This window comes from Protopterus annectens, chromosome 16.part0, assembly GCF_019279795.1.
Source record: "Protopterus annectens isolate FY-2018-M chromosome 16.part0, PAN1.0, whole genome shotgun sequence".
Classification (NCBI taxonomy): domain Eukaryota; kingdom Metazoa; phylum Chordata; order Ceratodontiformes; family Protopteridae; genus Protopterus; species Protopterus annectens.
The window spans coordinates 640,370,177-640,397,020 of NC_056750.1; the positions used below are offsets into that span (position 1 = coordinate 640,370,177).

At 45.4% G+C, this 26,844-nt stretch overlaps 2 protein-coding genes across 4 annotated transcripts in view; both read left to right on the forward strand.

Moving 5' to 3' along the window:
• The window catches only part of REC8 (REC8 meiotic recombination protein), a 1,573,438-nt gene that overhangs the window by 792,249 nt on the left and 754,345 nt on the right, over nt 1–26,844 (forward strand). The gene's annotated exons all lie outside the window — the stretch shown is intronic.
• Nucleotides 1–26,844, forward strand: part of LOC122790446 (RNA-binding protein 39-like) — a 758,269-nt gene that overhangs the window by 403,268 nt on the left and 328,157 nt on the right. For all 3 annotated transcript variants that reach the window (XM_044057983.1, XM_044057982.1, XM_044057984.1), the window contains exon 10: nt 835–900. In XM_044057983.1, coding sequence (XP_043913918.1) covers nt 835–900 — 66 coding nt within the window. The remainder of the gene's footprint in view (nt 1–834; nt 901–26,844) is intronic.

The following is a 26,844-nucleotide window of genomic DNA, read 5'->3' on the forward strand; positions in this document are numbered from 1 at the left end:
GTTTGGAATATCAGATGGGCAAAACTCCATCTCTGCTCACATTCAGGAGAATTTAGCTAAACAACAAATAAAAAATAAAAAGAAACGCAGAGAAAGCGAAAAACACCAACTGCAGAAGCATAAAATCCAAAATTGTTTAATACTCCAGCAAGCCTTTCACAGAGTTAACATCTGCTATATCAGCTCTGCACAAATTCAGAGAAATGCACATCTGCTCCTAAGAACAGGTTCTTTGGGGGGGGTGCTGAATCATGATGGGAGAGGATTAGCCCAGTAATTAGGATTCAGCAATGAAGAAGCTCCTTTTTGTAGATGGATCAGCTGCTATCTTAAGAGCACATTTTTTTAATAAAGCTGAATTTAAGCATTGGCTACTTAGTGCTGAAAACTTAATAGTGAGTTTTGAGGAAACTGAAGCATTAGTGGCAGTGTGTATGTGAATGTATGTGATTTTTGGATGAGGCAATTCTTGGAGTACACCAAAAAAAGTGATTATGTGCTGCTTGATTCTTAGATGTTGTCCAAGTTGTTCCAGTTCTGATTTTAAGAACTACTCTTGACAAAAATCTGTTGAGAACCCCACATGCATTTTAATTGTTTTCCTGTTGTCCTGTTTTCTTCTTTTGTGCACTTCCATTGCCTTTTGTGTTAGATATTTTTAGAATGTAGTGGTATTCATTTAGTCCCTTGAGTATGGCTGTCCCCAAGTGTAAAATAAGAACTACTTTTTACACTGTATTACTTAAAACCTGATTAATGTGGAGTGTAAGTAAGCTATGAAGTATAAAATAGCTTTTTAGCACAGTATGATTTATTTATTTTTAAATATTCTAGATTGAAAACATCCAGTTAATGAAAGATTTGGATACTGGACGTTCAAAAGGCTATGGATTTATATCGGTGAGTTTCATACAGCCTTTCAGATGAACAGTGCAGTTTTTGTTCAGTGATGATATAATGGAAAATTGTGAAGAGATTACTGTTAATTGTTTTTGTAAACAATATTTACAGCAACATTTCTTTCTTGTCCTGTGATTTCTGTCACTGTCTGTTACCTCTTGTTTTTGGCTTTAATGAATTTATGTACACATGTATTGTTGAATTGAGGTTATTCTGTGATGTTTAGTGAAATTGGTATTGGAGCCTATCACCTTGCAAAAACTTGTTTGGACTGTTTTGCATGTCCTTCATGGATGCATCTGCAGTCATAACAAATGGGTTGTCCTGTCGTCAGGCAGCCCTTCGGTCAGCCGGATTCCAAAGTCTGGGTCCGGCTTCGGCTGATGTCGCACTTCGCCCGACGTCATCTCTGCTGGTCTTCGGGTATAAAGGCATCAGCCGACACCATTTTCCTCAGTCTTTCTTGCCGCGTGGCGCCCGAAGCAGAAGCTGTTCGCAAGTGCCGGTCGGTCAGAGCCAGAGATTACTACTACCGAATACTACTTCGAAGACTTCTAAAAAGCTAAGTACCCCGTTGGGGACTCTTTCTTGCCTCAGCCGATGTCAGAAAAAGTCAATAACTGTTTAACTTGTGGGAAACAAATACCTCATAAAGATTTCCACTCCTATTGTCTGCCTTGCTTAGGCCCAGACCACGACGTAGCAGCCTGTTCGGCCTGCGCTTCCTTCAACCGACGAACGCTCAGGCGTCGGTCGGAGTTTGCTGAACAGTTTTTCGGCTCAGACTTTGCTTACATTATGCCGTCGGATCCTCCGACTACCCAAATTGTTAAAAAATGCAAGGAAAAAGACCGACACTCGCGGTCCGCGGTTTCGGCCGAAACCACGGTTAAGCAAGCCGCGAGTGTCTCGGTTTCGGCCGAAACCGAGAAAACTGGTCAATCTTCAGCCGAATCCTTGGCTACTACTGAGACTCCTGCTACCTTACCTGAATCGGCCTCAGAAATTTTGCCTACAACTGTGGTTTCTAGTGAGTTATCAGACACCATCCCTTTGGATGTTTCTACCCCAGCACGTGGTGCTGTTAGACCCCCTGCAGCCATGTCTATCAAGGCCTTTGCCAGGGCTAAAGCAGACAAATCTGCTAAGTCAGTGCCTGTTAAACCTCCCTCACACAGGCCCACTTCTAGTTCACAAATGCTTACTCTGGCAGAAGATTTAATATCCTTAATTAGGGGATCCCAATCTCACCCAGACAGGGCCTCTCAGCCCCCAGAAAAGAGACCTAGGACAGAGCCCCCCGAGCCAGTGCCCTCTGATGATTCTGCGGATGACTCAGACATTACTGAACAGCCAGAGGATCCTTTTTCTACTTATGAAGACTCCGATGCTGAAGAATCCATTCCAGCTGCCTCACCACCAGAGGAATTTTCCTTTGGGGAAACCTTACATGCCATGATTGAACAATTTCAATGGCAGGGACAAGATTTCTCAGATTCAAGAAAAAGGCTTAGGACTTTTCTGCATTTACCACAACATAGGCCCTTAGCTATACCTCCTGTTTTGCCTGTTGTGGATGATGCCTTTAATGATGTCTGCACTGCTCCTGATTCTTTACCTCCAGCCCCTGCCAAACCTGATAGATTTTACAGGGTTCCAGACACTCATCACCACCTATACAAGGCCCCACTGGCAGACCCCGAAACCATTTCCCAGGGGCCTAAGGCAGTAGCCTCGACCACAGCAAAAAACCCTATTCCTTCAGAAAGGGAATCCAGGTCCTTGGACAGATGGGGAAAAAGTTTACACCTCTGCTACTCTCTCAGCTAGAGCTTTAAACTGTCAGTTTCACATGATCCAATACCAAGAGTTTATGCTTGATCAGTTAACTAAAAAAGTATCCTCTGATGAATCTATAGATAAGAAATATGTATTAGAAATGGTGAATAACATGCAACAGGTTAGTAACCATTCCTTAAAATGTGGCTATGATGCACTGGAGGCTTCATTTAGATCAGCCATGACTGGCACAGTGATAAGAAGACATGCATGGTTGAAAGAGCAGGTCTTACCGGATCATGTTAAAGCTAAGCTATTAGATGCTCCTATGGATAAAGCCAGCTTATTTGGTACACCTGCCCAGCAGGTAATGAAGAAAATGGAAGAAAAGGCAAAATCTGTACAAACAGTTAAAGATTTCTTACAGGTTCAGCCCCCAAGGTTTAGCAGGAACTGGCCTGCCAAAAATTGGTCCTTTCCTGACTCCACAAGATCCCAAAGGGGCAGAAATAGGCGCTCCAGAGGCAGAAATCAATCCAGAGGAGGTGCCTACAGAGGACGACAGTGGCAAGGTAATAACAGAGGCACAGACACAACCACTACCACTGCAACAGGACAATCACAGTGACTTGGCTCTAACTCCGCTTACCAGGGAGCAAATAGCAGCACTATTAGGCGGAAAATTAGCCTTATTTTCGAAAAATTGGCACTATATCACAAAAGACAAGTGGATTTTGCAAACCATAGACCAAGGCTACCGGTTCCACTTCCACACCTTACCAGTAAAAAGAGGAATGCCAAACCTGCCTCCAAATCAAAAAATAGAAGCTCTACAGCAGATAACGGAATTAACAAAGATGAGAGCTGTGGAAAGAGTACCAATAACAGAACAGGGCAAAGGATTCTATTCCAGACTCTTCCTAGTACCAAGATAAGTAAAAGTTGGAGACCTATTCTCGACCTGTCCATCTTAAACACATATATCATTGTCCCAAAATTCAAAATGCTGACCCTACAGCAACTTCTTCCCATGCTGGGCAAGGAGTGTTGGCTGGTAACTCTAGATCTCAAGGAGGCATACCTGCACGTCCCCATTCGACCAAATTGCAGAAGATACCTCAGATTTCTTGCAGGATCAGAGCATTATCAATTCTCAGCATTGCCCTTTGGCTTATCTACTGCACCCAGAGTATTCACAAAATGCCTGGCATCAGTAATCGCTCACCGCAGACTACAGGGAATCCAAATTTATCCATACCTGGACGACTGCCTGCTACAAGCGGACAACAAAAGCAAACTGACAACAGATTTACAAAGGGTCATTTACTTGCTACAAGCCCTGGGATACACAGTCAATTTACAAAAGTCAAGGCTGATACCATCCCAAACAAGAACATTCTTGGGCTGAATTGGACACAGTAAAACAAATGGCATTCCTAACTGCAGAAAAACAAAAAGAACTCCCTCTTTACTTCTTGGCATTAACAAAACAGAACAAACTAACAGCAAGAAAAGTTCTGCAGGCCTTGGGCTTCATGGCATCATGCATAATCTTGGTCCCACATGCCAGACTGCATATGAGAAAACTACAGTGGTACCTAAAGAATTTATGGTCTCAACACAGGCACAGCCTAGAAGCAGAAATACCACTAATCCCATGCCTAAAACAGGAGTTCCTATGGTGGGCTCAAGCATGCCAGTCAAACCCAGGCCTACCCTTCCACAACGTTTGAACAAGCCAAACCATTACAACAGACGCCTCAGACCTAGGATGGGGGGCGCACATGCTGGACAAATGCGTACAAGGATTGTGGACTCAGGACCAGCTGCACCTGCACATAAACCAAAAAGAAATGCTGGCAGAAAAACTGGCAATCCAAAAATTCAGACCATTCCTCAAAGAAGGCCATTTGATGATAAGGACAGACAACACCACAGTCATGTGGTACATCAACAAACAGGGAGGCACTCATTCATACCCCTATGCAGAATGACTTTGGACCTTTGGAATCTGGCACTCAGCTACAACATCCAGTTACAGGCAATATTTGTACCGGAAAGAGAACACCCTAGCAGACATGTTAAGCAGAACCACCTCGGATGCTCACGAATGGATGCTACACCCGGACATCTTCAAGACCATCACAAAGAAATGGGGAATGCCACAAATAGATCTATTCGCTTCCCCTCTCAATCACCAGCTCAAAAAATTCTGCACAAGGACATTCCACCCACTTGCATGGAAGGTGGATTCGCTCTCCTTCAGCTGGAAAGGTCTGACAGCATATGCATTTCCACCTCTTCCCTTGATACACAAGGTATTACTGAAAATCAAAGAGGAACGCCCAAGGATAATCCTGATAGCTCCGAACTGGCCAAGACAACACTGGTACCCATTGCTGAGGAGCATGTCTCAGGAGAAAATGTGGCCAATACCCTTGATGCCTTTGATGTTAACTCAGAACAACTACAGCATCATGCATCCAAACCTAAAAACTTTACAACTGACTGCCTGGAACATCACATAGCAGCAACTAATCCAGATCTTTCCCAAAGGGTTAAAGACATTATCCTTGAAGCCCGCAGACCTTCAACAAGAAGGAACTATGCAGGAAAATGGAAAAGGTTTGTCATTTGGAGTGCTGAAAGAGGAAAAGATGTGTCGAATATAGATATTGCTAACATTCTGGAGTATTTGGCAGAGCTTCTACATACAGGCCTGTCCTACTCCTCCATCAAGATAGATGCATCAGCTATTTCAGCAGAATGCAGCTTTGATCCACCTGTCTTTTCACATCCTCTACTCAGGCAGTTCCTCAGAGGGATCAAGAATGTAAAACCTCCTAGGAAACCACCATTACCAGCATGGGACTTGAACTTTGTGCTAGAAAAGTTGACACTCCCTCCGTTTGAACCAGCAGCAACAGCAGATCTACAGCACCTGTCATGGAAAACTGCTTTCCTACTGGCAATTACCTCAGCAAGGAGGGTTTCTGAACTACAGGCCTTAATGGCAGTACAACCCTTCCTAATCTTCCATCAAGATAGGGTGTCCATGAGAACTAATCCTACATTTATGCCTAAGGTGGTATCCAGAGTGTCTTTAAACCAGGCAATCCACGTACCTACCTTTTTCCCCAATCCACAAAACAGAGGGGAAAGAATGCTGCATACCTTGGATGTACATAGCTACTCTACTACCTGGACAGAACCAAAAGTAACAGAAAAACTGACCAGCTTTTTGTAGCCTATGCAACAGGAAGGGAAGGAAAATCAATTTCCAAACAGACAATCTCCAAATGGATAGGAAATTGCATAAGATTCTGTTACTCCTACCATGGAAAACCAATTCCACAGAGCATAAGGCCTCATTCTACAAGGGCTACAGCCACTACCACAGCTTTCTTACGAGGAGTGGCAACCAAGGACATTATTGAGGCGGCTACTTGGACCTCCGTGCATACATTTGCCAAGCATTATAATTTACCTCTGTATTCTAGATCCCGAGCAGGGTTTGCCACTGCTGTACTACAAGGGATCCTAACCACACCATAATTTTTTCTTCCTCCTCCCCTAGTTGGCTATGGTATTCTACCCATTTGTTATGACTGCAGATGCATCCATGAAGGACATAGTACAGTTTTGTACCTACCATAAATGTAGATGTCCGAACTGGATAGCATCTGCAGTCAGGCTTACCCTCCCTCCTTCCCCTCTGTGGTACTCCTAGGGTATTTACCCTCCAAATAGCTAGCTGGGGGGGGGGGGAGTCTCTTATGGTGTATTTGTTTGTATATATGTACATACATGCTTATTTTTTGTGTTTGCCTTCTATCTTTTTGGAAAAATTGGCATTTATCCAAAATTTAGCCTTCCAAGAGGGCAACTGGCATCTGGGGCAAGAAACACTGAGGAAAATGGCGTCGGCTGATGCCTTTATACCCGAAGACCAGCAGAGATGACGTCGGGCCAAGTGCGACATCAGCGGCGGACCCAGACTTTGGAATCCGGCCGACCGAAGGGCTGCCTGACGACAGGACAACCCATTTGTTATGACTGCAGATGCTATCCAGTTCGGACATCTACATTTATGGTAGGTACAAAACTGTACTTTTCTGCTACAGTCATTAGAGGACATCACTACACTGGGTGTTCCTTTATTCCAGCATACATTGACTTTGGTTAAATTTTACAGGTTACAGGGCTTCTGGAATCTCTGCTCCTCTCAAAGAAAAAAAAAAATTCACTTTTTGTGAAACGGGTTTCCAAAATGCTGTTTTGGAGAAGCCGTAAGGGCTTAAAGTTCAAACCCTTCTAGTGGAGGTTAGGGCTACCTTTTGAGCCAGTAGCTTCTGCTGCCTCTGAAGTTCTGTACATGGAAAACCGTTCTGCTAGAGTCCCTTCTGCTAGAAGAGTTTCTGAGCTTCAAGCCCTTATGGCTTCTCTCTTCCTTACTTTTCCTAAGGACTTGGATTCTCTGAGGGTCAATCGTAGTTTTATACCTTGTGGTCAGTGAGTTGTCCCTGAACCAGGCTATTAATCTCCCTACATTCTGTCCAGACCCTCAGAGCAAAGGTGAAGAATCATTTATCCTCTGGATGTGTAGAGACAGCTCAGATTTTATTTTGATAAAACTTAGACATGCTGAAAATTGACTAGCTGCTTGTTTCCTTTCAGGAAGATAAGTTGGGCAACACTGTCTTAAAGCAAACCATTGCTAGCTGGATTTCTAAGAAGTCCATTTCCATTTGTTACTTGCACCACAGTAAATTCCTAAAACCTTCGGTTGTAGCCCTCCCCATTAGAACAGGTACTGCCATTGGAGCCTTTCACAAAGCAGTTGATTCCAGGGCTATTCTAGAAGCAGCCACTTGGTCATCTGTGCACACTTTCATGAAATGTTATAGGGTAGATGCTTTGTTCAGGTCCAGAGCCCCCTTTGTCTGATCTTCTCTTTGGATTATTTGACTTCCCTATTCCAGATTCATCCACTCTTTCAAAATATTAAGCTTTGGGAGTCTCCCAACAGTACTGGAATACTGCAGCAGTGATCTAAGGAAAGGCATACAGTTGTGTAAGAATTTAACATGGGAGTAGATGTCTTGCTGATCACTTTTTCAGTATTACTTCTCATTCTTTCTGCCTTGTTTTCTGTTCTCTCTTTTTTGTTATAATTTGAGGTGGAGCCACTCTCTACCTTCCCTCTTCTTAGCTGACCTTTTACCTTTGTTGCTTTTCCTCAGGTGTTTCCAGGTCTCCTGGCTTTAAGATAGTCTAAGGATATTCATGCTGTTACTTTATCTTGTGTACCATTACGCTCATGGGCTTAGATCATACATTGAATGTATGGGTATTTGGAAGGTTTTGGCACCCTAGGCGACATCCAGGTTATTTGAGCTAGCTCAACACTATAGGAATACTGCAACAGTAAGTTCCATACACACATGTACTTTTCACTTGTGTGCAACTGTCCACTTTAGAGCATGGATTTGTCAGAGTTGCAGCTTTGACTTGGGAAGATACCCACATTTTACTGTTTTTTTTCCTGCACTACACTGCAGTAACTTTGTAAAGTCTCATCTTTTGCTGTGTTACAATGCATTCTCTCCCAGGTACCTTTTGGTACCTCATTATTGACTTGCAGTTAAGTTTTCTTGGGGTTTCAGTCCTTGCACGCAAAGTCTTGCACCTTCCACCCACAGCATAGGAGTGATGGCTGAGCCAGTTCTTGCTTATTACCCAGAGGAGGAAAGCAGGTTGCTTGATCTTTTGTGTCTTTAGTTGAGTACTGTGTTACCAGTAGTATGTTATGACTTAATTTATTTGGCTTTAATGATAAAATGTTAAGTTGTCTATCTCGCCTTCATTCTTGCTGGATGGGTTCGGAGCCGACCTCGGCTCCGACTCGGCCACTCTAAAAGCTCGAGAGTTGGTTCCACCGGCTCGAGGCTCCCCTTATATCCCATAATGCTAGGCGTGAGTTACCTCAGATCTCGTTTGCCGCTACAGCATCGAGGTGTTGGTTTTTCTACCGGCTTGTTGGTAAGTGTATTTTTTGTGAAATTAGCATACTTAAAACTTTATAATTTTATGTTTAAATATATTTCCCTTAGTGTAGTGGATTTCTACCCCTGTTTTCCGAAAAATCCCATTTTTTTTCCACAAGAACTTTTAAAGTTCTCTCTCGGGCCTTCTGGCCTTTCCCCATCCCCTAATGGTGTGTGTGTGTTACTCTTAATTAAACTTCAGTTAATTGTTTATTTTTGAGTTTTAGAAGTAAAATTAGTGTAATCAGTGTGTCTGTTTGAGAGTGTGTGATTACACTTTTTGTCTAGGATGTCTAAAGACACAAAGGTCTCAGGCTTCAAGAAGTGTGATGCGTGCTGTCAGAAAATGTCTCTGACAGACGGTCACACTTCTTGTGTCTACTGCCTGGGGCCTTTGCACCTGCAGGACTCCTGTGCTGTATGCCACGGCTTCAGCCCCAGGGTCCTGCAGGAAAGAAAAAATAAGTTGATCCCACGGGTCTTCTTAAGCCTGAGGATTCCCTTTCTGCTTCTGGGAAGCCCTCTAAGGTTTCTAGGTCCTCGGCTCCAGCTACTGAGCCGAGACCTAAAGCTACAAAACCTATGTCTGCATCGGCTCCGGCTGGAGCCGATGAGTCTGCAGCTTCTGTGGTTCCCTCGGCTCCGGCTGGAGCCGAGGTAGTAAATTCCCTTGTCGGCTCCGACTAGACCTTGAGCCGACATCTAGGAAGAGATCCAGGTCACCATCCCTTGGCTCCGTTCATTCGGCTCCAGCATCTCCTCTGCTGTCTGAACGGAGCCATAAATCTCCTCTAGGTCATCGAGGCTGTCAGATCATGACCTCCAGAGGGTAGTGAGTCGACTTCTTAAGTCCGAGGCACTGGCCCAAATGCTTCAGAGCCCGACTCATCAGTCGATGCCTGCCCCTGTCCATCAATATGTTCCTCCTCCGACTCCGTTGAGCTCGGGCAGGCGTTGAACCGAGACTGTGGCAGCGTTGGAGCCGATACTGGTGTCTTCGGCTCCGTCGTCGGTTCCGATTTCTTCTTCGAGATTCTCGGTGCGGACTTCCTCGTCGGCTCCGAGGGGATGAGTGGCATCGGACCCTTGTCCGACCCCGCTCTTCCTCTCGGAGCTTCGGCGCTGGTGAGTTCGGCTCCGACATCGGCCTCGGAGCCATCACTGTCGGTGCCGAGGGAGGTCCTCAGCATCTCGGAGCGGGGACCTCTGGCTTTGCCTGACAGCGGTGCGTTCGAGGTCATGCGGAGTGTGTTAGAGCCTGGCTCTACTCCACAGTCTGCTCCGTCCGCCCCTCCCTCTACGGTGCCTCAGGTCAAGTCGACTCACTCCCTCATCCCGGACCGCAGAGAGCCAGCTCCTCAGGAACCCCCAGTGGGGATTTCATCCTCTTCCGAGGCCTCTCCTGATTTGGCAGAAGAGCCCCCTCGGAAGAGGAAGTGTAAGAGGAAACACATTGACACACCTGTGTCCTTCCCATCTGACACAGATTACGATGATTCTGAGGGTTCCCCGTTCCCCTTCTGAAGATGTCTCCTTTGCAGACATTCTCAAAATCCTCAAACAGAGGGAAATTGGCCAGCCCTCAGCCCTTGGAGGATGAATCTGTGTACCTTGAGGCGTTCGGCTCGTCCTTCCACCTCCTGGGTGTCCCCCTTGACCCCTCATGCAGGTGGTAGCTAAAAGGCATGGACGGCTCCTGATTCAGTGGACCCCACTCCCAGGAGACCCTCCAAATTCATAACGCACCAGCAGACAAACAGTTCTTGACAAAAGGAGTTTCTGTGGATGCTGTGGTGGTAGCTGCTGCCACTAAGAAGGAACTAGCTGATCCTTCAGTACCTGTCCATCCACCTAACAAGGAATCTAGGTCCATGGACAGGTACGGAAGCGGATGTTCTCGTCAGCGACATTTACTATGCGTTCGCTGAACTACCTGTGCCATTTCACTCGTCTTCAAAGGGACTTGATTAAAGAAGCGAGTGACATGTTGAAGGACCCTACAGCTGCGGGTTTTCAAGATAAGATGAACACGCAGCTGGCTACCCTTAACTCCATAGCCAACTCCTCCATGCCTCCTTTCTTATGCGGCTGATGGAGCGAGTAGGGCCGCAGGGACAGGTGTGGCCTTACGTAGGCATGCCTGGATGCGGCTATGCAATTTTGGACCCCTTCAAGGCGTCTTTCACTAACTCCCGTTTGATGGATCATCTCTCTTTGGTCCTCAAGTGAAAGAAACCTTGACTAGGTGCGAGACTGATGGCAAGACTCTTTCTGCCGTCGGAGTCCGTTTTTCTACTCCTTCTAGGCCTTACCCCAAAGGCCAGAAAAGTGGGAAAATGTGGTTCCGTAAACAATCTCAAGGGACTTCCTGGCGCAAAAGTCGTTTTCCCGCCAGAGGCAGAGGCGGGAATAACAATGGTAGACGTCGCCCTAGAGGCAGGGGGGGCTCCGCAGAACCAGGGCAATCGGGAAGCCTTCTCTGATAAGCCCTTTCAGCTTCCCTGAGGTGTTGCCCGACTGCCCACCTTCGGAGGCAGTCGGGGGAAGATTGTCACTGTACCCAGAAGCCTGGCTATCCCTGACTCGACAAATGGGTACAGTCCGTCATTTCCGAAGGCTATTCTATCCCCTTTCTTCGAATTCCAATCCAGTCAAAAAAATCCCTTCCAGATGTTCCACCCGCTCAAAGGGATCTAGTGGTTTTGGAAATTTCAAAACTGCTTGCAAAAAGAGCAATTCAGCCAGTTCCAGCAGACCAGATAGGATCCGGAATCTACTCAAGGTTCTTTTTAGTTCCAAAGAAAACAGGGGACTGGAGACCAATTTTGGATCTCAGTATCTTGAACAGATCAGTCAAGAAAACAAGATTTCGGATGGTCACGCTGCAATCCATCCTTCCCCTATTGGGAAAAGGAAACTGGATGTGCTCTATAGACCTTCAGGATGCGTACTATCACATAAAAATGAACAGACGCTCCAGAAGATTCCTCCGCTTCAGGCTGGGAACCAGTCATTTTCAGTTCAGGGCCCTGCTCTTTGGTCTCACCACTGCCCCCCGGGTGTTTACCAAATGCATGGCAGTGGTAGCTTCTCACCTGAGACGACAAGGATTCCAGGTGTTTCCATATTTGGACGACTGGCTCCTCACAGCTCCCACCAAGCATCTCCTTCTGATGGCCAGGGATTACACTTTTCGCATTTGTCAAAAGTTAGGCATTTCAATAAATTGCGAAAAGTCTGTTTTGTCGTCTTGTCGTGCTATTACTTTCATAGGCGCAAGTCTAGACACAGTAGACATGTCTGCGAGACTAACACATCAGAGAATAACAGACATTCACAAACTAGTCTCACTCCTTTTCAACAACAACAGAATCAAAGCCAGGTTAGTTCTGAAAGTGTTGGGAATTATGGCGGCCATACCTCTGCTTCCATTAGCCAGATTCCACATGCGGATTCTTCAATGGATGCTCTTTACACAATGGTCATACCAGCAACTTCCAATGTCTCACACCATTATGATCACGCAAGCGTGCAAAAATCATCTCATGTGGTGGATGTCTTCCCTCAGCTCTTGTTGGGAAGACCCTTTGTTCCACCCTCCGGTTGCTACTCTGACAACGGATGCCTCCCTGATCGGGTGGGGGCATTATCAGGGCAGGACGGTCCAGGGCACATGGCAACCAAACGAATGCCACTTGCACATAAATGTTCTGGAGATGAGAGCAGTGCTTTTAGCGTTGCAAGCCCTTCAAGACTCTCTTCCCTTGGGAACGATTGCAATCCAGACAGACAATATGTCTGTAGTGTGGTACATCAACAAACAAGGCGGAACCAGGTCATACCCCGTGTCGAGAAGCACTCAGATTGTGGCAATGGGCGATTTCTTCTCAGCGGTTTCTGATAGCAGCGCACATCCCCGGGAAGTCCAATCAAATTGCGGACAAGTTGAGCAGAGCTATCCTCATGCCTCACGAGTGGTCTCTGAAAGACTCTGTTGTGAGAGAAATTTTCCTCAAGTGGGGTCAGCCTTGCTGCGATCTTTTTGCTACCCCCAAAACAGCAAGTGCAGAGAATATTTCACTCTATTCCTTTACCAGGCCAACCCAGCAGAGGCGCTCTAGTCCAAGTTTGGCCCGGGGACTTCTGTATGCATTTCCTCCTTCCCACTAATCTCTCAAGTGATACAGAAAGCTATCGCTCAGAAGGCCTCATTGATCCTCATTGCTCCTTACTGGCCTCGACAGGTGTGGTTCCCCTTTCTACATCAATTTCTATTGGGCGACCGTGGCATCTGGACCTAGTTCCAGATCTTTTGATCCATCAGTCGGGTCAGTTTCATCGCCTCCCCTCTCTGAACCTCACTGCTTGGTTCCTCCAGTTCCAACCTTAGCCAGGCTTCCTCAATTATCTCACTCAGTTCGAGATATTTTGATAGCTTCCCATAAATCTTCCACTCGGAAGATTTATTTGAGTAAGTGGAAACGCTTCACACATTGGGCTCAAGGAAGGGACATAGATCCTTTCACTGCTTCCATCCAAATAGTCCTTGATTTTCTAGCTGAACTCTTCCATGCAGTTTCATCTCCCTCTACTCTTAAAGTTCAATTGGCAGCTATTTCTAACTTTCATGTGGGTATTTCTGAATCTGCCTTAATGTCCCACAAGCTTTGCAAAGCATTTTTGAAAGGAGTTTTTCTTCTCAGACCTCCTATAAGAAATCCTCCTTCTCCTTGGGACCTAAATTTAGTTCTTGCTTCTTTGATTCTTCCCCCTTTTGAACCTGCAGTCTCCTGTTCTTTAAAATTGCTATCATGGAAGACTCTCTTTCTGGTAGCTATTACTTCAGCTAGAAGAGTTTCAGAACTTCAAGCACTCAGCTGTCGACCTCCTTATCTCTTGTTTCATAAGGACAGGGTATCCTTACGAACGAACCCGTCCTTTTTGCCCAAGGTAGTCTCGACGTCAAATCTAAATCAAAGCATTGACCTCCCTGTCTTTTTTCCAGAATATTCCAATAGATCTGAACAAAAATTACACTACCTGGAGGTTCTTCGTCAATTGAGGTACTATTTGGATAGAACAAAACAATTCAGAAAATCTGACCAACTGTTTGTCTCCTATGCGGAAGGCAGAAAGGGACTTTCAGTATCTAAGGTATCATTATCCAGATGGCTAACATCTTTGATTTCCCTTGTATATGAAATTAGACACCAAAAGCTGCCTAATAAACCTAAGGCCCATTCCACCAGAGCTTTGGCTACTTCTTTAGCCTTCCAAGACAGACTGCCTATTGACACCATTTGTGCAGCGGCTACTTGGGCTACTCCTCACACTTTCATTTCTCATTATAAGTTGGATTTAGCTTGTAGGCATAGAGCTAACTTTGGTTCCACTGTTCTCAGGAGTCTGTTCCGTTAGGCCACCCGGGACAAGGTGCTAGGGACGCGGTCCCATCCAGCAAGAATGAAGGCGAGATAGACAACTTAACATAAAGAAGTTATGTTCTTACCATAACGTTCCATGTTAGTTGTCTTCTTCTCGCCTTCTTCTTGCGTCCCACCCTCCTGCCCCCTGGCCTGGACAGACCTAGAGGAGTTGTGATTGTGACCTCTCTTTCTACCACCTCTGTACTTTAGGTATATGCCCTGCTGTGCATATTTCCTGGATCAGGATGTAGGTCACCCTTCTCTTCTCCCTTTTTTATAGAGGTGGATTTTGTTACTAATTACCTGTTACTATTATAGGCTGGGCCTAGCTTACAAACGAGATCTGAGGTAACTCACGCCTAGCATTATGGGATATAAGGGGAGCCTCGAGCCGGTGGAACCAACTCTCGAGCTTTTAGAGTGGCTGAGTCGGAGCCGAGGTCGGCTCCGAACCCATCCAGCAAGAAGAAGGCGAGAAGAAGACAACTAACATGGAACGTTATGGTAAGAACATAACTTCTTTTTTTTGATCATCTTTCTTTTTCCACTTAATTTTTCTCTTTTAGTGACTGACTTGATACTTCAGTTCAGGGAGTCACTGGTTCTCTTTACATACATGTGTCAAACTTTCAGTCTGAGAGATAAAAGCAAGTGATGGTGTGGTTGAGCACTGAATTTTAAGTGGAATGGAAGCTTGGGATAGTGAGGGAGTTGTGCTTCTTCCCTTTTCTAAAGATCCCACTTCCAGTTATTTATCTTCCTTACAATATCTAAAACTTCCTTTACATGTTCCAGTAATTGTATTTTTTAAGCTGATAAAATTAAACATAAGTAAGGCTTACTGTGTCTGGACAAGTCAGATTCTCTCTCTTAGTTGAAAAGTAGTAGTTTAGTTGTTTTCTCAGCATTTTTGTCAGAGTGTTCTGTAGGGATTTTTAAAATCTGCCAACTTGTTTTATTTCCAAAAACAAGTTTCCAATTGCGTAGATCGTCTCAGTCTTCTATTCATGTGTTACAGTATCCTTTACATGAAGGAGTTGCCTGCCAACGTCGGACAGTATACCGAAAGACTTTTACTACTCTAAGGTGCGTGGTATGTCTGACGTAGGCGGCTATCAGACGTAGGCAGTAAAGGTGATGTGTGAGTGCACCATCCCACAAACTTCTTTGCTGTCAGTCCCAAGTGTTGCTTTCCTGCCAGTATCAAATGTTTCTGCTAAAGGTAAGTGCCCCGTTGGGGAACCTTTTCTCTTTTGCTGCTGTACTTTTTCCCTTGATGAATGTCATCCAAGAAGGGGAAGTAGTATTATGGAGGACTGGTTCCACACAGTCACTCTGTCTTTTTATTTTTTGTTTTGGGCCTCACCACGACCATAAGAGCTGTTCTATCTACCGTTTTTTTTTTTTTTTTACCAACACTCTTCAGAGCAGACTTTCTTCCCTTACGATTTATCTAGAGAACCAGCGCGTGAAACTTCTTGCCAAAAGCACGATGGAGGGTTCCACTGGCTTGATGACTGAGCCTACCATGAAGCAGAAGGCCTGGGCCTGAAGCTTCAGCTGCGCCTCTCTCAGCAGACATTTCTCCTGAGGCGCATGATAGCCTGGAGATATGTTCTGCTTTGGATGCAGATCCTCGGGCCAAACCAGTTTTGCAGGATGCCTTAGAACCGGCCACCGGCACGTTCATAGGGGCCTCACAGACATCCGGTATGGATATCCAGGGGGAATCTTTCTTTCAGAAGCTCCTAGGGGGAATCACGCAAAACTTGAAGGAAGAAGTCTATTCGGATTTACTTGACTTCAAGCCTACATCAGAACCCCTGACCTTACATCAGATGGAAATTCCTGCTAAGAAGAAGCTGCAAGCTAAGCATCCATCCCTTCCTCAAGACCCTCAGAGAGAGGGAAAAATTTGCCCAATGTTTTTTTTAAGACCTTCATGTCCTTGCGGTCTTCTGCTGGGTCCACTGCTTCTCCTCTTTCCTACCTCACCCTGAAAAAGGGTCAGACAGCAGTCTACTTCAGAAGAACCACCTTCTTCAGATGGTGATAGTGACTCATTAGCCCTCTTCTCTCACATGCCTTCATCATTAGACTATGCTTCTCCTGAGGAAGACTGTAATGGAACGGACTTCCATATGGAGGAAATCTCATTCGGGGAAACCCTTTTAAAAATGAGACCACTTCAAGTGTGACAGCTCTCAAATGTCAGATGTAAAAAAGAGTTGGTATGACGACCTCTGGGTGGATGCCCCCAGCCCTTCAACTGTCCTATCAGTTATCCCTACCTTTCTGGATGCCCTTGCTTCCATGTGCCTACACCCTGACTCTCAGCCTCCAGCACCCAAGAAGCGGAAGAAATGCTATAAAATCCCTTAAGATAACAGTTTCCTTTTTGAGGCCCCTGTTGCGGACACCTCCGTCATCTCTGTGGACTCAGACAAGGCTTTGAGGTCCTTTCCTTCCACGTCTCTCCTTCCCTGTGACAAAGACAGTAAGCATCTAGAGAGGCTGAGGAAGAAAAAATATACTTCAGCTACCCTAGCCTTAGGACTTTGAACTACTAAACTCCTTGGAACTTGTCTTAACAGTCTAAAGTTATTTGTGACGTGTCTGATTCAGGAAGCAAGGCTTTGGCATCTTTCCTAATTGCTGTGTCCTCCCAGGTAGACCGTTGGTCAATAAAATGCAGCTGTGATGCGGTTGAGGCTACTTCCAGGGCTGCAGCTTCTGCCTCTGCCGTGTTGAGAAGGTTTACATGGTTAAGGCTTCAACCCCTCCCTGAGAACATCACAATGAAGCTCATGAATGCTTCCCTTGATAGTTCTACTTTATTTGGTAAGGTTTCAGCTGATTTCTTAAGATCATTGCAGGCAAAGAAAAGAGTTAAAAGAACTCAAAACACATCCTAGTCTTTCCAGTCCTAAAGTTCCACGGAACTACCCTTACAAACAGGTATTCATCCGCAGGCAAACCCTACCCTCTCCAAATCCAAGCCCTCCAGGGGACCAAGAAACCACATCACTACTCAGCTACCCCCTCTACCCACCCAACTAAGCAGTCTTTTCCTGACTGAGCAGGTTTCTCTTGACTTTTCAGGGTTCCCTTGCTCTACCCCTCTTTCCCTATGCCTATCCCTATCCCTTCCAGCCTGAGAATCCATCACACAACACATCTGGGTCTTGTACATCATAACACTGATGTTTCCTGGCATGGCACACTGTGCCACCCTTCAGGGGTGTCATACAAACACCTGTAGAGCAGGTACCTCCCTTCCCCCAAATATTGGTAGACCTGCTAGGACAGGGAACCATATAACCAGTGCCCACACACCAAAAAAGAACAGGTTTCTCACGCATGTTCCTACTACCCAAAAAGAAAGGCCCTGGAGACCCATCCTAGATCTCTATCCTTCCTAAACACCTTCCTAAAGGTGCCCTCCTTCAAAATGCTCACCCTTCCGACCCTGTTTCCTTTGATCCTCCCACAGGCCTTTCTGGCATCCATAGGTATCAGACATAGCTACCTACATACTCACATTCATCACAAGTTCAGGAAATTTGTTTCTCTGTGGTATTCTGGCACTTTCAGTTCCCAGTCTTGTCTTTGTCTTTCTACAGCCCCAAGAGTTTTTCACAAAATGTTTAGCCCCAGTAGTTGCATTCTGCAGACTCCCAAGGCATTCAAATTTGTCCCTTACCTGGATGACGACCTGTTCAGGAAAACACCCCAGAGGAGCTGCAGAGGAACCTTTACTCAGTCACTGTCATCCTACAACAGCTAGGATTCGCAATCAGCTGTAGAAAATCTGCCTTCTCCCCATTCCAAGGTCATGTTTTTCTGGAGTGCAGATTCCAAGAAGACAGAATGATAGTGTCCCTTCCACTTCAAAAGGATCAGTAGCTCTGGCAGATCTTCAGACATCCTTCCCCTGCACCTCTCGTCAGTAAGGCAGTTTCTCAGGATCCTTTCACTGATGGGCTTCCACGACACTTATGCTGCCTCTGGTGAAACTCCATATGAGGAAGCTTCAGTGGTTCCTGGTGTGGACACAACATGCCCACCCTCTGGAATTTCAAATCCTGCTCCTACCATGCTTAAAGGTGAAGCTTTTATGGTAGATACAGCAAGTGTCCCTCAACCCGGGACTTCCCATCCACCCACTGCCTGCACCTTAAGACCTGTATACAGATGCTTCAGATAAAGGATGGGGAGCTGTGTTTGGCCACTGTACTGTACAAGGCCAGTGGTCTCCCTCTCAAGGAAAGGATCATATAAATGTAAAAAAGATGAAGGCATGATCGTAGCCATTCAGTCCTTTCAGTACCTTTTCAACCCAGGCCAGTTGAGGATCTACACAGACAAACATGACTGATGTTTTTCGTGTTTCACTGTTGCAGTCATTACATTTGGGGTAATCTGCTGGCAGGTTGACCTCAGTTGGCCTGAATAACAAAGTCTTGGGTCCTGAGTCAGTTGCTGTCTCCTCTTCCATGTCGTCGGGTCGTCAGGGGTATAAAACATGCAGCCGACACCATTCTATCCAGTCTTTCTTGCAGTGCGGTGCCCGAAGCAGAAGCAGTTCAAGTGCTGGTCGGCCGACTCGTGAAATTTTCGCATTCGAATTTCAGAACCGAAGTCTTCAACTAAAGCCAAGTACCCCGTTGGGGAAACTTTTTCTTGCTCCGTACCTATGTCAGTAAATGTACCAGAAAAGGAAAAAGGACAAGGTTTTTATTCAAGACTTTTCCTGGTACCCAGAAAAGGCCATGCCTGGCGGCCAGTACTGGATTTATCGATTTTGAACACATTCCTGGACATTCTAAAATTCAAAATGCTGACTTTACAGCAGCTACTGCCTATGCTGGACAGGGACGCTTGGTTAGTGACTCTAGACTTAGAGGCATACCTGCATATCCCAATAAGGGAATCTTGCAAAAGATACCTCCACTTCAGGGCAAGTTTTTCACATTACCAATTCTCTGCGCTGCCCTGTGGCTTATCTACTGCACCTAGGGTCTTTACGAAGTGCCTGGCACCAGTAATTGCATTCTGCAGACAAAGAAGCATACAGATTTATCCTTATCTGGACGACTGTCTCATTCAAGCAGAGGACAGTGACACTCTTCTTCAACATCTGGCGTTTGTAAAAAGGCTTCTAACATGCTTAGGGTACACAATAAACGGAAAATAAATCCCAACTGGTACCCTCTCAAATAATTACATTCCTGGTTGCAAGCTTGAATACAGTTGGCCAGATGGACTTACCTTAGGCCAGACAAACAAAGGCAACTGACAACATACTTCAGGCAAATGGCAACAAAAACCCAGTTATCTGCAAGACAAATTCTGCAGGCTTTGGGGTTCTTAGAATCCTGCATTCTACTAATTCCATATGCGAGACTGCATATGAGGAAACTTCAGTGGTACCTAAAAAGTTTACGGAGCCAACATTGTCACAGTCTGGGAACAATGATTCCTCTCATTCCCCTGCCTACAACAGGAGTTTCTTTGGTGGGCAAAGACATGTCACCAAAACAAGGGACTGTCATTCACTCTACACCCTGGCACCCAAACCCTAACTACAGATGCATCAGATTATCCATGGGGGGGGCCCACCTGGCGGGGAGATGCATTCAGGGCAAATGGACCCCAAAACAAATGCATCTGCATATCAACCAGAAAGAGATGCTAGCTGTTCAGAATGCTCTGACAGCCTTCAAGAACTTACTTCATCCAGGACAACTACTGATAAAGACTGACAACACCACAGTTATGTGATATATAAGCAAGGGGGGTACACATTCCTACCCCCTTTGTAGACTAACCATGGCATTGTGGAACACAGCTTTAGACTTACCTAATATATCTTCAAGCTCAATTCCTGCCAGGAAAACAAAATACTTTGGCAGACGACCTAAGCAGAAATCTTATGGACCCGTACGAGTGGAAACTGGATCCACAAATCTTCAGCATGTTAACACAATTTTGGGGAGAGGCAAATAGATCAATGTCTGGGCTCCCCAATTTCTATCAACTGGTCAAATTCTGCACAAGGACTTATCACAGACAAGCATGGAAAGTGAATGTCCTATCCTTCATTTGGAAAAACCTATCAGTCTATGCCTTTCCTCCTCTGTCTTTTCTCTCCAAGGTCTTACTAAAGGTCAGACAGGAAAAACCAAAAATGATCCTAATTGCTCCGGACTGGCCTTGCTAGCACTGGTACCCAATTCTAAGGAATATTTCTTCTCTCCCTCCTTGGTACTTGCCTCAAATACCTCCTCTACTGTCTCAGCAGAACAATCAAATTCTGCACACTCAGCTCCAAACTCTGAACCTTGCAGCATGGCTGATCATTTAATTATTCAAACACCACCTCTCAGTAAATCTGTGATGGATGTCATTTTGGAAGCCAGAAGGCCTAGTACTAGAAAATCTTATGCTGATGAATGGAAGGGATGCTGTGCTTGGAACCAAGCACAAGGAACGGACGCATCAAAGCCCAATATCCCTCAGATTTTACAATATTTGACTGAGGTGCTTGACAAGGGCCTATCTTTTTCTTCAATAAAAATCTATGCCTCTGCCATCTCGGCTCATTACAACACGGAGCCTCCCCTCTTTTCTCATCCTCTGCTTAAACAGTATCTTAGAGGGGCCAAAAATGTAAGGCCTCCCAGAAGATCACCAACTCCTGCATGGGACCTCCAATTTTGTGCTGGAAAAACTCACCCTGCCTCCTTTTGAACCAGCAGCTACTGCAGATATAAAATTTTTATCTTGGAAAACAGCTTTCCTCTTGGCAATTACTTCAGCAAGAAGGGTTTCAGAACTACAGGCTGTCATGGCTGTGGAGCCTTTTATTACATTTTACCCGGACAGGGTGTCCCTCAGGACCAATCCTTCTTTTATGCCTAAGGTGGTATCCAGTGTGGCTCTTAACCAAACAATTCACTTGCCAACATTTTACCCATATCCGCAGAACAAGGGGGAGCGGATTCTGCATTCATTGGGCGTACACAGACAACTAAGATTCTACTTAAACAGGACCAAATCTCTAAGAAAGTCTGAACAACTACTGGTGGCATTTGCAGCAGGATCAGAGGGGAAGGCTGTATCAAAGCAGAGTATTTCTAAGTGGATAAGCCACTGCATTCGTTTCTGCTACTTGCACCATGGTATACCTGTGCCCAAGGGGATCAGGTCACATTCCACCAGGGCTGCCTCTACCTCAGCAGCTTTTCTCAGAGGAGTTCCAACCAAAGACATTCTAGAAGCTTCTATTTGGAGCGCTGTTCATACCTTCACAAAGCATTATCATTTGCCTCTCTTCTCCAAATCCGGGGCAGGCTTTGCCACTGCAGTTTTGCAGGGCCTTATAGCCGCTTCTAATGCTATTTAGTTCAATCCTCCCATCCATAGCTTTGGGATTCTACCCAAATGTAATGACTGCAACAGTGAAACACGAAGAACATAGTACAGTTGTGTACATTTACCATAAATGTAGATGTTCGAGTGTATTCACTGTTGCAGTTCAGGTTACCCACCTGCCATCCCCTTTTTCTATAACTTCTCTTTCCTTTACTGTATTCTAAAGCCTTTGTGGTGTGTTTGCTTTTAGATGAAGGTAAGGTTTATGTTGCTAAAAGTGCATTTACATATATTTCTGTTTTTATATATATATATATATATATATATATATATATATATATATATATATGTTTTTTTTTTTTGCGCTCCCCATTTGGGGGGCACCTGACATCTGGGGCAAGAAAAACGGAATAAAATGGTTTCGGCTGCATGTTTTATACCCCTAACGAACTGACGTCATGGAAGAGGAGACAGCAACCGACGCAGGACCCAAGACTTTGTTATGCAGGCCGACTGAGGGCAACCTGCCAGCAGATTATGGCAAGTGTCCGCAACTGTACTTTCTCTGGTATGTGAACAAGTGTGTGTGTGTGGGGGGGGGGGGGTTCTACCTCCTGTGCAGGTTAGCTTTGCAGGTTTGGGGGGTAGCCCTCCAACTTCAAATTTCTCTGCAGGCGGTCTACATCCCTTACAGTCAGAACTCTGTGGCAGACACACTGAACAGATCCACAACACAGGCCCACAAATGGATGCTTCACATTTGTGTGTTCCTGGACATAGTCCACCAGTGGGGTATTCCTCATATAGGCTGGTATGGAAAGTGGACGCCCTATCAATGTTCTGGAAGGCAAAGTTTTTATATGCATTCCCACCACTTTCGCTCATTCCAAAAGTAGCGGGACAAAACCAAGATCTTGCAGATGACTCCTGCTGTTCAAGACAGCATTGATTCCCCCTTCTACACCTAGCCAGGGGCAATCATCACAAGTTACCCCACAGAGTGGACTTGCTCACACAACACAAGGGCTCTTCTATCCACCAACACTTGGCAGGTCTACAACTAACTTTGTGGGTAATAGAGCCCTGATACCTTTTAGACATCTTTTTGTCAGAGGACGTGCTTGGAGTCCTGCAGGAGGCCAGGAAACCCAATACCAGAAGTCTTATCTCTCCAAATGGAAAATATTTTCTATATGCTCTCTCTCTCATACCCTGGACCCAGATACAGTGGATCTCCTCCGTAGGATTATTTCATACCTGTGTGAATTGCTCAATTCTGGCTTAGCTTTATTGATCTGTAAAAGCACATCTGTCAGCTATTTCTGCATGTTTTCCCCACTTCATCTTCTAAATTTGAGGCCAAGCAGTTCCTCAAAGGCATCCTCCACATTAGACCTCCCAGGAGGCCTGTGGCCTCTCCCTAGGATCTAAACTTTGTAATAGAGAAACTGACACGTGCCCCCTTTGAGACTGCTTCCTCTAGCTCTTTAAAACACTGCCACTGGAAAACTGTCTTGCGGTGAGCCATAACTTCTGCCAGAAGGGTCTATGAGCTCTAGGCCCTGATGGCTACTCCCCCTTTTTTATCTTCCATAAAGACAGGGTCTCTTCACACCAACCCCACCTTTATGCCTAGAGTAGTTAATGAGCTGACTTTAAACCAGGCTATGCGCTTAACCTTTTTCTCTTCTCCCCAAAACAGTAGTGAGATTTTGCACACACTTGATGTACACATAGTCAACTCAGATTTTACCTTCACAAAATGAAATCTATTAGGAAGTCAGACCAGCTATTTGTCTCATTACATCCCAGGGCTCTGGGATTTCCGGTGTCCAAACCATTTCTAACTGAATTTCTAAAATCATTACTTTTTGCTATGTCTATCATGGGAAACCACCTTCCTTCTCAGTCAAAGCTCACTCTGCCAGAGCAGTGTCCTTCCGTGGTGCTTTTCTCAAAGGGCTAGACACCAACTCTATTTTAGAAGCAACTCCGTGACCTCTGTCCACACGTTTACCAGACATTACAAGCTGGATTCCATCTCCATATGTAGGGCTGTGTTTGTCAGGGCCTTTTATCACGGATTCCTGGAAAATTCATCATTAACTCCACCTCCCTCTCTACATGAGCTTTGGTAATCTCCCGCAAGTAAAGAATACTGCAGCAGATGAATAGAAGGGCATAGAATAGTTGAGCAAGAACTTACCGTAACAATAGATGTCATTCTCTTCTCTGTTGCAGTATTCTGTCCCATCTCCCTTCTTCACTCCTTATGGTTCTTAAATATAATGAGACACTATTTCTTGGAGACTCTCTCCTCATGGGGCTTCAGTTCTGTGGATGGTGCATGCATATGCCATTTCTGTGGCCTATGTCCTATAGCTGTCTACGTCAGACGTACCACTCACCGTACAGTAGTAAGACTTTGGTATACTGGTAGACGTCAGGGTTGTGTGGGCAGGCAGCTCCCTCATGTAAAGAGTACTGCAACAGAGAAGAGAAGGACATCTGTTGTTATAGTAAGCTTTTACACAGCCATTCTTTCCTTGGCTAATTTTCTCCAGTAAAGTTCAGCTCCTTCTGAACTGTTTTTTGTATCCCCACTTGTGGACAATCAGTAGCAAGGTTTCTACATTTCAGTGCTGGCTTAATGCTTTGCTTTGAGTGTAATCTGTATGATTGTTTTTTCTTATGGAATTGCATCCAAAGTTCTAGTCTTTCTAAACCCCACCCCTTAATGTTTTTGTTCCTTTTTACATGATTTTGTAACCTTCTGCTTGAGTTCTGTATGCGAGCATTAAAAATGTGTAGGTGTAAAGTACCCCTTCAAATTGACTTAACGCTAAACCACCTTGCTGTAAGGAGAGAACCAACTTGCATCTCTTACTCTACCAGTTAATTGTCCATAGCTTTTTCTCAAAGAATATAGTATAAAAAAATCATGCCATGTTTGTATGTTGGACTTAAGGGGACTAAAAACAATTTCACTGCTTGTATCTTGCTATTCATTTTTTTTTATCAAGAACTTCCTGTTTCTCAGTCCCCGATGTTCTTTGTGTTTCACTGTTGCAGTCATTACTTTTGGGTTATCTGCTTGCAGTAGCCCTCAGTCTGCCTGATTAACAAAGTCTTGGGTCTTGCATTGGTTACTCTGTCTTCTTCCATGACGTCAGGGGTATAACACATGTAGCAGACGCCATTACATCAGTCTTTCTTGCCGTGCGGTGCCCGAAGTAGAAACAGTTCGCAAGTGCCGGTCGGCCCACTCCTGAAATTTTGGTTTTCGAGTTACATCTACATTAGTGTACCCCTAGGTAAGGAACGCCTGTTTCGGGGAAAAAGCAGATTATGTGCTTAAAAAGATGGAAGGCAAAGCAAAATCTATGCAAACCATAAAAAATTTCTTTCAAGTTCAACCGCCCAGATTTAGCAGAAACTTCCACTCTAAGCACTGGGCCTTCCCTGCACCCAACAGTTAGGGCAAAGTAAGCCCCGCAAGGACAGGACATCCAGGCCCCTGTCCCAGGCCCAGCAAAGAAGCAAACAGTGGACCACTTCTGCCTCTAAGGCAGGGAGTTCTATGCCAAGCTTCTATGGTAAACACTCGCAATGACTTTCCCCTCCCTCTACTGCCCTCCTTTCACTCATCTAAAATTAGGAGGAAGACTCGCCCTCTTCAAGGACAGTTGGGTCTCTCTAACCAAGGACCAATTGGTATTAAAAATCATTTCTCAGGGATACAGATTCTCCTTCAGCGAACTCCCAATTTCAAGAGGGTACCCAGACCTCCCCCCAAAACAGTGGGCAGAGACATTTAAAACCGGTAAAAACACTAATATCCCAGGGGGCAGTAGAACCTGATCCTTCGGATCAAACAGGAAAAGGTTTTTACTTGAGTATTCCTTGTTTCCAGAAGAAGGCACTTGACGCCCCATCCTGGATCTATCCAAACTGAACACCTCCTTGGTGGTTCCCAGATTCAAAATGCTAATTTTGCAGCAGCTCCTGCCTATGCTCACACAAATGCTTGGCTGTCGACACTAGATCTAAAAGATGTCTACCTCCACATCCCTATCTGGGAATCGTGCAGAAAATTCCTGCACTTCAGAGCAGGCTATCAGCACTTTCAGTTCTCTTCACTTCCTTTTGGCTGATCTACTGCTCCCAGAGTATTCACCAAATGCTTGGCATCGGCTATAGCATTCTGCAGACAGAAAATCTTCTGATTTACCCTTACCTAGGCGAACTCCTAACTTCCCTAGAGTTCACCATCAATGAGGAAAAAAATCAAAGCAAAACCTCACCAGGAAAATTGTTTTCCTGGAAGCTGTGCTAGACGCAAACCATAATGGCCTTCCTATCCCCAGAAAAGCAGAGCTTCCTGCCTCTCTACTTCACCCAGCTGGCTTCCAGAAGTCACTTCACTGCGAGGAAGGTCCTGCAAGCCCTGGGATACATGACATCTTGCATCCTTCTCATCCCTCTCACCAGGCTTCACATGAAACCGCTTCAGTGGTACTTAAAGAACCCTTGGTGTCAGCACTCAGTCCCTAGAGACCACTCTCCACTGATTCCTTGCATAAGGGACAAATTTCTCTTGTGGGCAGAGGCCTGTACCATGAACACAGGCCTTTCCTCTGCCCTTCTGGCCAGACCATTACCACCGATGCCTCAGACATAGATTGGGGTGCTCTCCTAGCAGGCAGGTGTACCCAAGGGATTTTGAATTGCACCGCAGTTTCACTTGCACATCAACTAGAAAGAAATGATGGCAGTGCAAAATGCCCTGACTTCCTTCCAACCCCATTTCAGGCCAGGGGTGGTACTTATAAAAACAGACACCACAGTAATGTGATACATTAATAAGCAGGGGGGCACCTAATCTTACCTCCTGTGCAGGTCAGCCATGAGTCTATGGCTTACAGCCACCTCCATGGGGCTACACATGATTGCTCAGTACTTAGAGATCAACAACATATTAGCAGACCACCTAAGCAGAAACTTACTGGACCCCCACAAATGGCAGCTCCACAGAGAAATCTTTCTGCAAATCACCCAGTAGTGGGGGGACCCCAGAGTTGGACCTCTTTGCCTCTCACTTCAGCCACCAGCTGCACAAGTTTTGTACTAGGGAGTATCACCTCCGAGCATGGAAGGTGGATGCCTTGACCTTCCCCTGGAGCTCCCTCTTAGTATGCACATACCTTCCTCTACCCCTTATTCACAAGTTTCTGATCAAAATGAGAGAGAGGGACCAAAGGCCAACCTCATTGCTCCAGATTGGCCCAGACAGCATTGGCACCCCTTACTTCGCA